We start from the raw sequence: 18,418 nt of genomic DNA, 5'->3' as shown, positions 1-18,418 counted from the left end.
TTGGGAAGCCCCGCGCTCCCTGCCGCCATCTGGGAGTGCCGGGAGGAGGAAACATGGCTCCCTCCCGGGGACAATGCACGCGAGAACCTCAGCTCCACCTCCCGCCGGGGTCGGGAGCCCGGCTAGTCTACCTCCACCCCACCTCTCCGGCACGTCTGGCTCCAGATCCCACGCGGAGGCCTTCTGGGTCAGGGTCTACTTGCCTCACTACTAGTTTGCACTTCAGGCCTCTACTCCATTAACTTGTTTCCTGTGTGGTGTTTCCCTCCCCACGATTCGATAAGGGTCATTTCGAAAGTATTTCGAATCATTAAAAGTTAATATTCTTTAGGGATTTAAAAATGATCCTCCCCAGACAAGCTCCAGAAAGAGTGGTTTCCCCCAAGGTCACTTGGAAGTGTCAGGAAACTTAAGATCAAGGTCTCTCGATATCCAGTTCGGGTTTTTTTTTTTTCCCCCTTTTTCTCTTCTGTCTTTTTTTCCTTCCACCGCAGTGCCACTGAGTGCTATTTCTATTTCCATACGTGTGCTTAATTAAGCCTGGCACTTGCAGGAAAGACTTGCCCGGATCTCTGATATTGTGGTGGAAAAGTCGTGTGCATATATCTGATCTGACCTTTAAAAACTGCTTTTTGTTTTTTAAAATAAAACCTGATAATTATGTATCTGTGTCCCTTTTAACTCCTCCAGTCCAAACATAAACCATTTATGTTGCCGGTTTTGTGTTTGGCAAGATTACTAGAAGTGGAAGCCACATTTTATGAAAAGGCCATTTGAGTCAAAACTTACAAAAGAATACTGCTGATAATTTGTCAGGAATAAAGATGTGTTGGCTGCATACTTATATTTTTTATTTTGTGGAGGCAATCTGGAATAGAATAATAATGCACCGTGGATAACCTAATACTGCTAGCACTAATTTATTATTGAAATTAGAACTGTAGCTAATTTAGGACTTTTTGATGTTTTGAAACTTAGAATCACGTTGTGGTGTTGAAAATGGAATTGGACAGACATACTAAGTATAGCTATTATATATGTTTAAGCTGTAACATTCAGCAGCAGTCATTTTCCCCATAGTAGTCTAGCTAAAGCACTACAGTCTTTGGCCTACATACATACATAGTAACATGCTGACCCTATTTTTCTCTCCTGTTTGGAATCTTCATGTGAACTTGGTTAATATTTCAATAACTTTTTAAAGCAGAAAGGTTACATAATGTGTTCTAAATTCCTTTTCACAGTTTCTAAGTTGACTTGCTTAATGATGAGTAATCTGGGGAAAGTATCAGCAAAGTAGGGTAGTACTTTGTGGTACAGTGTGGCTAACTTAGGTCTTGTTGGTGCATTTTACCTAAGACCTGTAGTGACTTCTTGGTGCAGCCCCATTACAGTTGCCAGAATATTAAGGAGTAATACCTTAGCTTCCAAGGAACTTGACAGGAGCAGATTGTCTTATCTCACATGGTGCTGTTTATAAAACAAGTAGATGATAAAATGGGTTTTCACTCCTCAGAAATCTGTTTACCTAAACGTTTTATCTGTAGCATTTGTAGCCCCAGGGATATTTAGACCTAATCTATTGCATTATTTTAATAAATAGCCCTTCAAGTCACTCTAAGCTGTAATTAGGGGGTGGGAAAATGTCAAAGCCTTTTACCCTTACACTCTACAACTTCAGCCTTAAAAAGTAAAATTGAGGGGTTGGGGATTTAGCTCAGTGGTAGAGCACTTGCCTAGCAAGCACAAGGCCCTGGGTTCGGTCCCCAGCTCCGGAAAAAAAAGAAAAAAAAAAAAGTAAAACTGATATTATGAAACCCCACAACTAAGTAGTAACATTATAGCTTAGATACTTAATCTGTTGCAGGAATTGGTGAAAAATGAAGGATTGATGTGAGTCTTTTCTTTATTGGTAGATACATGGTTTCAGTCAAATCCTAAAGATAAATGCAGAGTGCCTATTCTAATAATACATATAATTCTGGATTTTGGTTTATAGACACTTGAAATCTTGAAATCAACTAAGTGTTGAAATAATTCCTTCTAGCTGCAAAAGCCTTCCCACAATATTAATTAGGTAATTTCAAGGACCTCAGTCTCAGTTGTAAGAGTAAGGACGAGTCACAGCCATGGATCATCATGAAGAGTTTGTTCGAATTTCAGTTCGTTGTTTATATTTTCCCTCCCCTTACTTTTCTTAGTGGGTGGGGGATTTTAAGGAGAGTGTGTGTGTGTGTGTGTGGGGGGGGTCCTCAGCTGCTCTGTGCCCTAAAACTCATGCTGAGGTGAAAGGCATGCTTCATCGCTTCATCACACCAAGCAGATGTTTTATATTCAAGTGAGCGTCTTTTTCCTTATTTGAAACTTTAAAAGCTAGATTTCTGGGCTTGGACTTGAACCTATCATTAAGAAAATGACTCTTTAATTCTGTCATAAAACGTTTATTTGTTTTTGTACTTTTTTTTTTTTGAGGCAGAGCCTTATTAGGTAGCCCAGATTGTTCTCAAATTTGATCTTATTACTTCAACCTCCTTCAGTGCAAATGATAGAGATTTGATTCTACAACATCAAATTTCTAAGCAAGAATTTAAAAGTGACAGGAAGAAATCACACTTGTGGGCAGAACCTGGGTTTGGTTGCCAGTACACACAGTTGCTTAAAATCAGTTGTAACTCCAGTTGAAAGGGGATCCATCCTCTTCTGACAACCAAAGGCTGTCAGAGTTATACATGGAAGCAAAGCTCTGATACACATAAAGTAAAAAACAAAAAATGTATTTTTTTAGAAGTAAAGACACCTTATATCTATTTAAAAAATTACACATTGGGAAAGTGGATTATTCTTATATTTCCAGTGTTTTGCATTTTAATTTTATCATGGGGTTAGTACTGAACTTAAACTTGATTTGTATTTCATATTGTAAACACTAATAGCTTAAAGTTTAAATCCTTATTGTAAAGTTAGGGATTAGGTATAATGTCATTTTAATGTTGCCGTTACAAGTTTTCTTTTAATTTCTATGGTATGAGTGCTTCGCTTGCATGTATGTCTATTACTATATGCAAGTAGTGCTCTCTTGGAGGTCAGAAGAGGGTGTCAGGAAATACCGAATCGGGATTCAGGAGTTATTGATGTAAACTTCCATGTAGGTGCTGGGAATAGAACCCAGGTCCTTGAAGAGTAGCCAGTGTTCTAAATTGCTAAGCTATCTAGCTGTTACAGTATTTACTGATTTTCTTTTTTTTTTTTTTTTGTTGTTGTTGTTGTTGTAGGGACTTTTGGGTTAAATTGTTTTGAAAAATGTCTAAATAACATGGAAAACAACCCTTGGCACATTTCCAGGAAGAGGGTAGTACTTAAAACAGGAAGATATTTTTGTTTCAATATAGTTGTACTTCCTTGTGTCATTTAGGATTGGTGTTAGTTTTCAGGGGTGGCCGGGTGGCCCAAGTGAAGATGGTCTTTCCCCACATATAACATGGAGGTGTTTGTATTGGTTTGCATATTTGATATAAGGAGTAGGGCTAGGGTTGTGTCTTGATCTGGTACACTGGAGACAAGCCCCTAGGTTTGGTCTCCAGCACTGGAGGAAAAACCATAGGATGAAGTCGGGATGTTTTGTAAAGATGTTTAATATGGTATGTTTAGTATGCTATGGTTTTTGGTTATTAGTTTGGTATGTGATTTGATCAAGTATAAACATAGTATGTGGGAGAATTAGAGCAATATTGTTTCACTGGAAGAACTGGGACGCACCATTCCTGAAACTAGAGTCATTAAGCCTGTAAGTTTAGTAAGCTTCTAAATAATAAACTTTTATAGGCCTTTATGTGTATGAGTGTTTTGTCTGTGTGTGTGTTAATGCATCATGTGTGTCTGGTGTCCACAGAGATCAGAAGAGAGAGGGTATCAGTCCTGGGATGGTGATGAGACACAATGTGGGTGGTGGGGATAGAGCTTGGGGTTCTCTAAAAGAGGATTAAGTGCTCTTGGCCACCTCTCTAGCCTCAATTCTGTTCATTTAAAAAAAAAATGGTACTGGGATTCAACCCAAGGGTACTAACATGCTTGTTTAAAGGTAGAGCTTCTCCACTCAATTCAACTTTATTCAGGAAAAGAAAAAAAATTGTTCAAGATTATCTTTTTAGAGGGTGGTGGTGATGATTTTATTTCGTAGTCTAGGCTGGCTAACTTGACACTCAGGTCATTTGCCTGAGCCTACCTACTAGATAAAGGTGTGGGCCACTATCTCTGGCCCCTTTTTAAAGATTAATTTTATGCATACGAGTACACTTTAGTTGTCTTGAGGTGTACCAGAAGACATTGGATCCCATTATAGATGGTTGTAAGCTGCCATGTGGTTGCTGGGAATTGAATTCAGCTGTCAGTGCTCTGAACCATTGTTCCATCTCTCCAGCCCCCAATATTATTCTTTAGGAGAAAAATAAACATTAAAAAAGGGAGAGATAACAAAACTAGTGTCTTAACTCCTTTAAAAGTTTTAAATATCCAAGTGAAAGTTTTTTGTGTTTGTGTGAAATTTAGCATTTTTTGCTTTTTTTCCCCAGCTTTCCAGGTGCTAAGATTAGAGGCATAAACCACTACAAGTTTAAGATAACATTTTAATCTAGAGTCTTTTCTGTTGACTAATTTGAAAAGTTGCTACATATGGCAGCTAGATTTGGAGATCTAGTTATTTACACACAATGCTTTCAAGCTCATAAAGTCAACCGTTTTTTGTCCTGTAGTTTTTATTTTTTAAAACCTTAATTTAAATTTTATAGAGCAAGTTTCAGTTGCATAGAATCATTCTCAAAGATAGCACAGTTTTCATCATATCCAGTTCCCATTAATGAACATCTACAATCTGTTACATCTTTTATAACTAAGGAGTCATCAACTGAAGTTATTTATTCATTTATTTTGTTTTTTTGTAGAGGTAGGATCTTAATTTTGTAGCCCTGGAACTCAGTAGCTCCAGCCAGCCTCCAACTCACAGATTTGCCTGTGTTGACTGTGTTCCAGTTTCCCTATTGGGCATTAGGATCCTATCCATACACCACATCACATTTAGTTGTCATGTCTTCATTGTCACAGTGTCTCAGACTTTTCTATTTTTTTTCCTTTCATCATCACATATTTGAGAAGTACTCCTGCATTTTGTAGAATGTCCTTTGTGTTACTGTAGCACATCCTGGGTACTTTATCAAAACCAAGAATGTATCTCTCTTATTTCTGATGGCTTTAAAAAAAAAATCCATGATAAGGTAGCAGGATCCGTATGTGGAGAGAACTGACTGGCTTGTTACTGTTATCCAGAGGAGATTAATAGTGTTCCCTTGTCTGATAAGAGAGAACAAAAAGGAAGCTATCAGATTATCTAGTATAAAAGCTACCTGTTGCATTTAGAGGTGGAACTCTTTGATCCTGCTGTTTCTTTAAAGGCCAACTCCTAATAGTATTTGGTTAGGGAGTATGTGTCAATCCAAAGTTTAGGAGAACACTTAAACAAACATTTATACCATTGAATCTTAATGAGTATTTCTCTTGATAATTGTTTTTAAAGTACTAGTTTTATTTTTCTCTCAAGTCAATATTTTTCTTTGTAGCCCTAGTTATCCTGAAATTCTTTTAATCTTGGTTGGCATTGAACTAAGAGATGCATTTGCCTATGGCTCCTGAATGATGGGTTGAAGACATGTGCCACCCACCGACCAGCAAAGTTAATTTTAAAAATACATTTCTGGAGCTAGGTACATGGTTCAGTAGTTAAAAATACTTGGTGCTCTTGGAGAGGACTGTAGTTCTGTTCCTAGTATACAATTAGGTAGCTGACACACTCCCTGTAACCCTAGTTCCAAACATTTTTGGAGCACAAAACATACACATACACATAAGATAAAATTAATAAGTGTTTAAAAAACTTATTGGGGTTGGGGATTTAGCTCAGTGGTAGAGCACTTGCCTAGCAAGCACAAGGCCCTGGGTTCAGTCCCCAGCTCTGAGGGAAAAAAAAAAAAACAAAACTTATCACACTTCGCCATGAACTTTCTCATGTCTCCATGTATAGCCCTAGGACTCCTGAGTCTCTGTAGACCAGGTTGGTTCCAAACTTAAGGGATCTACCTTCCTCAGCTTCTGCTTCTGCCTTTGGAGTGCCAGGATTAAAGGTGTATGTGATGCTAAGTTCAGCAGCTCTTTTTAGCTGTTAAAGGTTTATTTTTGAGTTGTTTTCTATAGAGAGACCATGGTTTGACCCTTCTACTCAAAAGAAAAAGTGTGTGCATACATGCTGTGTGAATTGTTGAAAGAGGCCAGGAGAAGGCATTGTATCCCCCGGAACTGAACATTAACAGGCAGTTGAACTACTTGAGTGAGGGAGCTAGGACTCAGATAATTGAGCCATCTTTCCCAGACCCATGAACCCTTTTCATTTAGTTTGTCATGACCATTACATGACTAGGGGTGGATAGACTGTCATAACTTCCAACTCTAAACCTGTATTCAGTGTGATCCCAGTCGAAATCTTAGCAAGCTATTTTATAGATGGTTGTAAAAGTTTTATGGAAACATAGGTATGGAAATATCTATGTTAGAGAATGGATACCAACTGGCAAAGTAGGAGCACTTACTATCCAATTCTAACACTTTACTAAATTCCTTGAGAACGGATGGAATGCAAGGTCCTGAAGTAAATTTAAATGTAGTCAACTGGTCTTAAAGTAGACAATCTATCTTCATAAAATAATATAATAAAATTTATTCAGAAATTTATTCAGCTATAGAAATGAGATGTAGTCATACTTGAACTTTTAGATACTATGGGAGATTCTCCCATCCATGATTTCAGTTTCTGGAATTTTAAAATCACTGAGTTCTTCCACATATAGTATTTTCAGATCATGTTACCGTTATACATTGAGTGATTATAGGATTGCTATTAGAAGCCAAACATGTAAAGAAAAAAAGTTGGGAACTAAGTCAACAAATTAAAGCAATCAGCAAAGAGGCAAGCATTTTTAAAGTTCTTTTACATTAATTTGTGGAAGTGACGGGGCATGCACAAAATCTTTTGTGTGCATGTGGCAGCCAGGGGACAATTTTTAAGAGTGGGTTCTGCTAATGTGGGTTCTAGAGATAAAACTCAGAGAATCAGGCTTGGCAGCAAGGACCTTTACCTGTCGATTGAGTCAATTTCTTTGGTCAGTCATTTAGATGTTTATATAATATGTACAGCTAATTTTAATTCGATTCCCCTCCCCCCCAGAATTTCTTGAGGTTGGCAAAAAGCAGCCTGCCCTGGATGTTCTTTATGATGTTATGAAAAGTAAGAAACACAGAACATGGCAGAAGATACACGAGCCAATTATGCTGAAATACTTGGAACTATGTGTGGATCTTCGTAAGAGCCACTTGGCTAAGGAAGGATTATATCAATATAAGAACATTTGTCAGCAGGTACAGAGTTTGTTTTTGTGATTTTCAAGTGCTTGTAGTAACTTTCTGAGGAATTTACCTTTTAAATTAAAGTTTATATCAAGATTTGCTTTTTAAACTTTTTTTTTTTTGGTTCATTGGAGAAAAATAAATTCATTTTCCTTCTTGTAGGTAAACATTAAATCTTTAGAAGATGTTGTTAGGGCATATTTGAAATTAGCAGAGGAAAAAACAGAAGCTGCTAAAGAAGAGTCCCAACAAATGGTGTTAGACATAGAAGATCTGGATAATATTCAGACTCCTGAGAGGTACGTGACTTTAAGCCCTTAGTAAATATTTTGATAGTTATCACAATGTTTTTCTGCACATGGGGCACTGTCTCCTGCCCCCTTTGAAGTAGATAATTATCAGGGGGAAACCTGCTTATCTTTAAAGTCTAAAGTTTATATACTTCGGGAACCATGTAAGCAATATTTAAAATTTATGCCTTGGGGTAGGACATGTATTAAAATTTAGGTTGAGAATTGTGCTTACAGTGTATATGAAGTTATATATGGGAAGAAATTCTGTATGTGGTCAGTGTTGGTTTGGAATTTCTGATCACAAAGTAGGAAAACATCTAAAATAGTTTTCAATGCATTTTCTTTGTAGTGTTCTCTTAAGTGCAGTAAGTGGGGAAGACACTCAGGATCGTACTGACAGATTGCTACTGACTCCCTGGGTCAAGTTCCTGTGGGAATCATACAGGCAGTGTTTGGACCTTCTTCGAAACAATTCTAGAGTAGAGCGTCTTTACCATGATATCGCCCAACAAGGTAAAATGACAATTTGAAATGTAAAGGAACTGATTTGAAAAGTTGACTTTGTTCTCTATACTATGTAAAAATGGAACTAGTTTTATTCTTAGTGTTCATCTCTCCAGCTCTAGAGTCTTTCCTAAATTTAAATTCTATTCATTTCCTATTTGTAAATTTTATTTTGGGTCAGAAATGATGACCATGTCTTTTGGTTTGCTTAGGATTCAGAGTTGTGCTATAGGTATTACATGGAGGGAGTTAATGGTGAGCTTAGTAAATCTTGTTAAAGTTGATCTTAATATGTGACATATAAAACTTACAGATATTTAAGTTGACCAAAAATATCTAATTCTTGTTTGACAATTATGCTTACAGCTTTCAAATTCTGCCTCCAGTATACTCGCAAGGCTGAGTTCCGCAAGCTGTGTGACAACTTGCGAATGCACTTATCCCAGATTCAGCGCCACCATAACCAAAGTACAGCAATCAATCTTAATAATCCAGAGAGCCAGTCCATGCATTTGGAAACCAGACTTGTTCAGCTGGACAGTGCTATCAGCATGGAATTGTGGCAGGCAAGTTGTATCACATCGCTACTGGTATTACTGGTTAATTTCAGGAGGTAACCTGAGAATCTAAGATTGTTTGATGGAACAAGAAGAGCTCTAAACAGGAACTTCATATTTCAGTATTTCAATATTTCAGTTAATTGCTTGTAAAATCTGTGCCAAATCATGTAATAATTTCATTTTATGAAAAAAGAAAAACAATCCTCCATTATGACTGATAAAATCTGGTACCTTTCTATGAGCTGCTGGGGAAAACATTGCAAAGATGGAGGCTTTTGTCTCCCCCCACCCCATTTTGTTTGGTTTTAGTATAGGGAAAGTTAGTATCTGTTTGTGCTTATGCATGCCCTTCCATGCTGGGTACCAAGCCCAGGGGGCATGCGCAGTGTGGATGATTACATCCAGAGACAGCTAGGAGTTTCTTCATAATTTTGTGTTTAATCTGATAATACATTCTAACTTCATTGTACTTGATGAGCATTTGTTGGTGATTGGAAGTTTAAACCACACACACGTCCTTTTCTCTGTTTGGAAGCACATCCATCATATGATCTTCATTTTAGAGATGGCAGTGACACTGAAAAGCTTCCTGGCCTCTTCCTCCTTGGGATAGTTTCAGAGTATTTTGTTGATTTATAACTTAAAGTCTTTTATGTTTAACATAAAAATCAATTGAAATGATAAGGGATTAATTAAAAAATGGGCCAAGTGAAAATTGGTTTAATTTTTTGCTCTTGTCCATACATAGTCTTTTTTATAGGGACACCCATCTTAAATTACTACTTAAAAAGGACAAGCGAACATGATTATATTAGGAAAAATGATTAGGCTTAAGGAAATGTTGAGCTATTGCTCCATCACTCACAGATCACCTGGATTCTTTGTTTTTTTTTTTTAATACTAATTTATTCTCACTTATTTTATGACCACAGTTTCCCCTCACTTTCTCTAATACCCCAATCAAATGTATTCTATTGTGTCTACTTCCTGATTTTTTTTCCTTTATATTGTCCCAAGTAGTAAGCTAATTAGCAAATAAGCAAATATTTTCTTACTGTGTTATAATTATACCTTTACCTCAACTGTTTAAAGATTTCAAGATAGCATTTTTATAATTATTGCAATTTATCAGACATTCTAGAAATGTTGGGCTTTTTTTTTTTAATTTATTTTTATTTATATGAGTACACCGCAGCTGTCTTCAGACACACCAGAAGAGGGCATGGGATCCCTTTACAGATGGTTGTGAGCCACCATGTGGTTAATGCGGAATTGAACTCATGACCTCTGGAAGAGCAGTCAGTGCTCCCAACCACTGAGACAACTCTCCAGCCTCCTTTGATGAGTCTTTAAAATTCGTCAACTTTTTCACTTGTCAACTTCAGTCTTCTTGGAATTTCATCAAGTTGATCTCCTTATTTCTGCTTACTTAAGTAGTAAAATTAGAAGCAATGACTGGGGACCTAAATTATAGGCACGAACACTATTCAGCAGAAAATGCAATACAATGCAAAAGTAACGTGGTAAAGGAGGTCAGGAACTTGAAGGAGAGCTGACAGGGGTACAGGGCTTTTATTTTTTTTTTTTTTGTAATCTGTTTTTAGTTTTGTAAGAGATTTGCATCTGGCTTTTTAATAAATGATTTTGTGTAAAATTTGTTTAAAATTAAAAATTTGCTTAATTAATTAGAAATTAATTCCCAACATATTAGGAAGCCTTCAAAGCTGTGGAAGATATTCATGGACTATTTTCCTTGTCTAAAAAACCACCTAAGCCTCAGTTGATGGCAAATTACTATAACAAAGTTTCAACGGTGTTTTGGAAATCTGGAAATGCTTTGTTTCATGCATCTACACTTCATCGTCTTTATCATCTGTCTAGAGAAATGAGAAAGAATCTTACACAAGATGAGATGCAAAGGTAAGAACATTACAGTTGGATGGTAGTGAGGTTAAGCTAAGCAGTAGTATGGTCTAATCCCAGAGTTTCTTGGCTTCTAAACATTTTAAATTGACTAAATCCTGTTTGGTGTACTGTTAATGCTTGATAGGGTGTTGATCACTATTCCTAGACTACTCCTTAGGAGCCGAGAGCACTCCAGTTATCTCTACCAAGTGTCTCCATTGTTCTCCTTGGAGAGTATTGAGCCATCATCTATCCTTCCTGGCCCCTGAAAAAATGCTACCAGAAACCTAAATGAGAAGATTATGTATTCATAGAGGTAGTGTTAGCATGTGAACCTTCTATCGACGTATTGGTAGATTCTATTGGATATTTAAGTAATTAGTTCCATTAAATTTTTTTCTTCCTAATTATAAAACATTAATATAAAACAGCTCTTGACATGTGGTAGGAGTATATTGTGGTGAACAGACTGTAAGTTGAAAATATGTTAAGCAATGTTACACTACCTACTGTCAACAGTGTAGTGTACTGGGGAGTGGAGAGATTGTTTACTCTTAGGATTGATTGCATGGCTAGGAACTATAGCTCATTCATTGATGATTGACAGTGCCTAAGTGTTAAAGAATACTACAATTTATCTCACTAGCCTGGCAAAAGGTAAAGATAAATTTTCCTTTTTTGGGGACCATGGTAAAATAGTTTATATTTTGTGTTTTTGTTTTATTTTGATTTTTGCTTTTTGAAACAGGGCTTTTCTCTGTAGCTTTGGTTGTCCTAGAACCTGCTCTGTAGATCAGGAGGCTGGTCTTCAAACTCACAGATCTAAGTCTGCCTGCCTATGTCTCCTGAGTGCTGGGATGAAAGGTGTGCACCACTACTACCTGGCCAAAAAATATATTTTCTTTATAACATGAATCATAAAATGGAGACTATTTGGGAGATAGCATGAAACATAGCCTGTAGGCTATTAAAAAAATCATAGTATAGAGTGGGTGTGGTGGCATATAACTCTTACAGTTAGCACATAGGAGACTTACCCAGGAGGATTAAAAGTTCAAAACTACTTAAAAAAATTCTTGGCTGGCTTAAATTACATGGCAAGACCCCTAACCCTATCATATTTCTTGGATGTGGAAAGACTGTTGCTGTCTTCAGACATTCCAGAAGGGAGCTTCAGATCTCCATTATGGATGGCTGTGAGCCACCATGTGGTTGCTGGGAATTGAACTCAGGACCTCTGGTAAAGCAGTCAGTGCTCTTAACTGCTGAGCCATCTTTGCAACCTCCACTGGCTTTTTTATGTGTATGTTGTTTTAGTTTTATAGAAGGATAAAAAAATCAACTAAATGGCTTTTTACCCCCTCGTCAATGGAATTAATACTGTTCTTTATACAAATGCTGTAATACTTACTGTCGAGTCATTGAGTGTGTTATTTAGGCTTCTGGGCACTGAAACCTTAGCATTCTATAGTGTTGACTTTTGTGTTTCAGGGAAGTGAAAATTTAGCTTTTCTCTCCCTTTCCATTCTCTGTTCTAATTGTATTTATTTTACTTAAAGTCTGTTTTCTTAATTTCTAAAGCTACCTTTAGTTATTTTGGTGAGAAGTGTTTCTTTACTGCTATTGGGTCACATTTAGTGTTGATGAGATTGAGTCTACTAGGATTCATTTCCTCAAAGTTCAGTTTTCATGATGTAATATATATAATCAGGTATACAATAAGTAATTAAAGAGAAGCACATTTACAATCTCAACAAATAAAACTTTGTTCACCACAGAATGTCTACTAGAGTCCTTTTGGCGACTCTTTCCATTCCTATTACTCCTGAGCGAACTGATATTGCACGACTTTTGGATATGGATGGTATTATAGTTGAGAAGCAGCGGCGCCTTGCCACATTGCTAGGTCTTCAAGCACCACCCACACGAATTGGACTTATTAATGATATGGTTAGTATAAGTTCTGAGTATCTCTTTGTAGAGAAGACTTTGTGGTAAGTTTTAATTCATGATTAAATGCTAGGAACTCAGATTCATTGTCAGGCTTCTAATGTGTGGACAAGAAACCACTGATGAATTGGATATATTTATTGCTCATTTGAGGCAATTGGTTAAAGCAATGGTTCATAGGGTATGCGGTTAATCACTTACCTAGTATCTGCATGATACTAACTGAGATCCCAGTGGACATTAAAACCCACTAACTAGGGCTGGAGAGATGGCTCAGCGGTTAAGAGCACCTGACTGCTCTTCCAGAGGTCATGAGCTCAATTCCCAGCAACCACATGGTGGCTCACAACCATCTGTAAAGAGATCCAATTCTCTCTTCTGGTGTATCTGAAGACAGCTACAGTGTACTTATATATAATAAATGAATAAATCTTTAAAAAAAAAACCCACTAACTAGTATGCTATTCTGAAATAGGGCAAACTATTGTATAAAGTCATATAAAATTGAAATTATCTCCAGATCACTTAGAATACTTATGTAAATCATTTGCCATGGTTAGGTGACAGTGGCAAGAAAAGGGCATTTAAAACAGCTGCAATTATTTTCTTGAAGATGATGTAAATACTGACTGAGTGTATGTAGAGCCTGATGATAGAGGGACCAAGAGGGACCAAAACTGTTAATGAACCTGTCACTGCCCTTCTAATGGACACTGAGCAATTCTAATTTTAGCCTAAGAAGAACAGAGCTGTCCTTCATATTACGAGAACAGAGCTGTATATCATATTACGATTTATTATACTTCAAGTTTTTGGGTTTTTTTTTTTTTAATTTTGCTATTATCAGTAGAAACAACATGGTGGGGTATTTGGGTATTTGGTGAGTTTACAGGGAATTAAGGTCAGATAATCTAGTTTTAATTTATAGTCACTTCAGATTGCCAGTTGGAATATTTCCGTTAGCAGTTAAACTTTTTGCTTTTCTTACTGTAGGTCAGGTTTAATGTGCTACAATATGTTGTCCCAGAAGTGAAAGACCTTTACAACTGGTTGGAGGTGGAATTCAACCCACTAAAACTCTGTGAGAGAGTTACAAAGGTAGGCTTTGGCATAGGCATTTTGGTCTTTACTATATGGCTGGCATTATTGGGCATTGTACTTGTCTAAAGAACACATTGTTCTCCTATGTATTGAGGAAGACACATTTTTTTCATATCAAGAGAAAAGATAATTCTGATGTTAAGGTTTGAGAGCTAAATTAGCAGCATGTCTATTTTAGCCACTTCTGTCAGTTACATTCAGACAAGAATTGATAAGTGTTGTTGAAAGAATTTTGCATGTTTATATATGCTGTTTTATATATATAAAGAAGTCGAAAGAATGTGAACTGTCCTTGCGTCTGTTGCATTTTTTTCTCAACTTAATTGATTTTATAGGTATTAAATTGGGTTAGGGAACAACCTGAAAAAGAACCAGAATTGCAACAATATGTGCCACAACTACAGAACAATACCATACTCCGTCTTCTGCAACAGGTAAAATAAAAGCAAATGATTAATGGGGAAACTGAGATTTGTGCTCCTGACTTTGTGTTATCATGTAGTATGTGTCTATACATACTCATTTGTATATGTGCACGTAAGTATATGGAGACTAGAGGTGGACATGGCTGTCTTTTCTATTATTGTCTTCTATTTTGAGATCGTCTGTCACTGAACGCAGCTCACAAATTAGCTAGATTGACTGACGATGGGAATCCTCTGTCATCCATAGCCACATTCCTCTTTATTTTGATGACATGACTGAAAAAAGTTTAGAATTAACATAAGAAGTAAGTGAAAGCTACACCAAATTCCTGCCCACCAAATTGGAAATTCCTGCCCAATTTTATTTTAAAGCAGAATTGTTAACTTAAACCACTTCTTTCCTCCCCTAACTTTCTTTCAAGATGTTCTGAGTTTTCCTTGGGTTACTGGCTCCCCCGAGTCCTGAGATTAAAGGTGTGCATCACTATTCCCAGCCCTGAGTTTTCTTTGTTAATGTAGGGCTCCCTTATTCCTTTAAAAATCTATTTACATGATTTTTCATGGATTGAAAGATCATAGTACACTTGCTCAGATTATAATAATGAAAACACCTCTTTCCATTACCACTGGAGCTCCTTTTAGGGGTTTTCTCATTAGAAATTGTACAGCATCAAACATCTAACACCTTCATGTCTTTGTATTTAAGTGAGATTTCTGTACTATGTGGAATTAGTCACACGGTTTATGTAATAGACTTACCAGTTATCAGTGGATAGTCGTTTTGTTCAGACTGGTTATTAGTTAGTGTTTTCATCATGTTAGGCCATGACTATGGTTAAGTGATACAGTTTATTAGTGGAGTAGATGCTTTGTATTTTATTTTGTGAGGAGTTACTAAGTTGTGTCTGCACATTTCATTGACCTGCTTTCTTTTGAATATGTGAGCAGTGTTATTTCTTATGTGCTATACAAATAGTTGAAGGTTAATTAGCAGAGTAACTGCATATAGTAATTCTGCCAGTCCCCTTCAGACAAAAAAAAAGTAAAATGGACATACTTGTATTAGGTAAGTGGCAGGCCTTTATCTATGACTATGTGACCATTAGACTTTATATTTATGAAATTGGAAATTCAGAAATGTATAATGTAGTCATAGCATATGATTTGGAATCTGGGGTTAAAACCCTAGTTCCAGTAGTCTATTGCTAGGCTGAATTGTATGAACTTCAGTTTTTCCCTTCTGAACAATGGGCATAATTTCTGCTTTCTTTAGCTACCATAAAATTGCACAGAAAAAGTGTGATTAAGTAGAAGCTGTTGTTATTAACCCTGTGTTTTTTTGTGCAGGTGGCACAGATTTATCAGAGCATTGAGTTTTCTCGTTTGACCTCTCTGGTTCCTTTTGTTGATGCTTTCCAACTGGAACGGGCCATAGTAGATGCAGCTAGGCACTGTGACCTGCAGGTATGTGCTATAAGGAGGGAGCACTGGCAAGTTAGAAGGCCTTTTGAGATCTAGAAAGACACTACACATTGTTTTTGATACAATGGCATCTTTTAAAAACTCCATAGAGCAAACTTTTATTACTTTTCTATTTTCTTCTCAAATTCAGTTGTAATATATCCTTTGTTACTTGTGATTTAATTTTTAAAGGTTCGTATTGACCATACTTCTCGGACTCTGAGTTTTGGATCAGACTTAAATTATGCAACTCGAGAAGATGCCCCAATTGGTCCTCATCTGCAGAGCATGCCTTCAGAACAAATAAGAAATCAACTGACAGCCATGTCCTCGGTACTTGCAAAAGCGCTTGAAGTCATCAAGCCTGCTCATATTCTGGTATGTGTCTTGGGGTGATATGAAGTATAAAAGTTTGAAGGACTTATCTTTCATAATATGGTTAGAGATGGAATCTGAAGAAGGGATTTCATGATTTCCTGTTCACTGGTTGTTAAGATGTTTTCGTTAAGCAAGCCATTGAAGTGCCTTTAAAAATATCTCATGGGTTATAGTAATAACCACGGCCGTGCCCCAGTTGTTGAGGTGATTGGGCTGTTGATGAGCTCTGTTTATATTTTTCTTGGTTTGACAGGATACATTTGGTGCCAAGAACAATAATAGACTTGCAAATGGTGTCCTAGGTTGTGTCATTGCTAGTTAGAGACTGAAAGTGCCGCTAGTTTGTACTAGAACATTATCTAAATACATATATTTGTGGAAAGACAGTGTTTCACAATTATTTTTAATATTGCTGTCTAATACCAGGGTATATTTATGATCATTGTAAATGCATTGTTTTTTGAAGCAAGAGAAAGAAGAACAGCATCAGTTGGCAGTTACTGCGTATATTAAAAATTCACGGAAAGAGCATCAGAGGATCCTGGCTCGGAGACAGACAATTGAGGAGAGAAAAGAGCGTCTTGAGAGTCTGAATATTCAACGTGAGAAGGAAGAACTAGAGCAGAGGGAAGCTGAACTCCAGAAAGTACGGAAGGCTGAAGAAGAAAGGCTGCGTCAAGAGGCAAAGGAGCGAGAGAAGGAACGGATCCTTCAAGAACATGAACAAATCAAGAAGAAAACTGTTCGGGAGCGGTTAGAACAGATCAAGAAGACAGAGCTGGGTGCCAAAGCATTTAAAGATATTGACATTGAAGTACGTAGCTTCTTTATACTCTTGAGTTCCCATTTGGTTAATTTTGATATTTTTTCTGACTGGGTACCCATTTAAAGAAGTAAAGTAGGGGGCTGGAGAGATGGCTCAGCGGTTAAGAGCACCTGACTACTCTTCCAGAGGTCCTGAGTTCAATTCCAAGCAGCCACAACCATCTGTAAAGAGATCTGATGCCCTCTTCTGGTGTATCTGAAGATAGCTACAGTGTACTTATATATAATAAATCAATAAATCTTTAAAAAAAAGTAAAGTAGGACTTAATTCTAGAAAGCAGTGAGCTCAGCTGATAATTATATTTATCTTTAATTTGATGACTTGATGGTTCAGAACATATACTGCTTTTAACAGAAGACCCAGTCTAGTTTCCAGTACCCATAGCAGATGGCTTATGACCGTCACCTGTTAATCTGTCTCCAACTTCTGACATTTAGGCATCTGTATCTGTACTCAAGTGCACTTAAACTCTTCCCCCATAATTAAAGTCTTCAAAAAATATTTAAATCTTTAAGTCTTCTAAAAAAATATTCAGAGCCAGGACTTGTGGCACACGTCTTTAATCCCAGCCTCAGGGAAGCAGAGGCAGGTAGATCTCTTGAGATCAAGGCCAGCCTGGTTGGTCTAGGATAGCCAGGGCTGTATTTAGAGAAGTTCTGACTCAGATAAGTAAATAAAAATGTTTGTAACAATTCTGCCTTTGTGTTGCCATCAGGACCTTGAAGAATTGGATCCAGATTTTATTATGGCCAAACAAGTTGAACAACTAGAAAAAGAAAAGAAGGAACTTCAGGAACGCCTTAAGAATCAAGAAAAGAAGGTAAGAAGGTGGATTGATGGTTGATGTTCCCCCCTCCCCTTTATTGTTACACAAAGTTTCCAAACTGACTTTAAACTGCTTTGCAAGTGAGATTGCCCTTGAATTCTTGGTCCTTCTGATTAGTGGGGTTGTTAATCTTCTCATATAAGTTAAAAAGAGTCTTATTTTGGCCAGGTGGTGTTTGCATTCCTTTAATATCCTTGGCAGTCAGAGGCAGGCTCATCTCTGATATGCTTTTTAGAGGAAGTTCCAAGGCAGACAACTATGCAGTCCTGTGTCTTGAAAAAGCCAACAAAAGGGGTTATTTTGTAACACTGCATTTGTTTTCATCCCATTCAGATTGACTATTTTGAGAGAGCTAAGCGTTTGGAAGAAATTCCTTTAATAAAGAGTGCTTACGAGGAACAAAGGGTTAAAGACATGGACCTGTGGGAACAACAAGAAGAAGAAAGAGTAAGCTTTTCATTTCATTGTTGTATCACAGAGTGTAAGCTAAGTTATAAGTCAGCTAGAAAAACAGTTTTTAAATTCTTTTTCTTTTAAATATTTATTTACTTAACATGTATGAGTACACTACAGCTGTCTTCAGACACACCAGAGAGCATCAGATCCCATTATAGATGGTTGTGAACCACCATGTAGTTTCTGGAAATTGAACTCAGGACCTCTGGAAGAGCAGTCAATGCTCTTAACCTCTGAGCCATCTCTCCAGCACCAGTTTTTAATTCTTTTGTTAGATGTAATGTTTT

At 37.0% G+C, this 18,418-nt stretch overlaps 1 protein-coding gene and 1 non-coding gene across 3 annotated transcripts in view; both read left to right on the top strand.

The window, feature by feature from the left end:
• Eif3a (eukaryotic translation initiation factor 3, subunit A) overlaps positions 1-18,418 on the top strand; it is a 37,056-nt gene that overhangs the window by 7,309 nt on the left and 11,329 nt on the right. The window contains exons 2-14 of one of the 2 annotated variants that reach the window (XM_063282821.1): positions 7,268-7,458; positions 7,609-7,745; positions 8,089-8,252; positions 8,610-8,813; positions 10,519-10,723; positions 12,487-12,658; positions 13,652-13,756; positions 14,095-14,193; positions 15,532-15,648; positions 15,838-16,023; positions 16,490-16,837; positions 17,565-17,669; positions 18,009-18,122. In XM_063282821.1, coding sequence (XP_063138891.1) covers positions 7,268-7,458; positions 7,609-7,745; positions 8,089-8,252; positions 8,610-8,813; positions 10,519-10,723; positions 12,487-12,658; positions 13,652-13,756; positions 14,095-14,193; positions 15,532-15,648; positions 15,838-16,023; positions 16,490-16,837; positions 17,565-17,669; positions 18,009-18,122 — 2,147 coding nt within the window. Of the gene's footprint in view, positions 1-7,267; positions 7,459-7,608; positions 7,746-8,088; positions 8,253-8,609; positions 8,814-10,514; positions 10,724-12,486; positions 12,659-13,651; positions 13,757-14,094; positions 14,194-15,531; positions 15,649-15,837; positions 16,024-16,489; positions 16,838-17,564; positions 17,670-18,008; positions 18,123-18,418 lie in introns of both variants that reach the window. The other variant, NM_001047087.2, reaches the window with a different exon arrangement.
• LOC120093054 (small nucleolar RNA SNORA19) lies at positions 15,090-15,221 on the top strand. The gene has a single exon (XR_005500142.1). It is a non-coding gene; the product is annotated as a small nucleolar RNA SNORA19 (small nucleolar RNA).

Source organism: Rattus norvegicus, chromosome 1, assembly GCF_036323735.1.
Source record: "Rattus norvegicus strain BN/NHsdMcwi chromosome 1, GRCr8, whole genome shotgun sequence".
NCBI classification, from domain to species: Eukaryota; Metazoa; Chordata; class Mammalia; order Rodentia; family Muridae; genus Rattus; species Rattus norvegicus.
The sequence above is the reverse complement of the archived record's forward strand: the minus strand, read 5'-3'. Positions and strand labels throughout refer to the sequence as shown.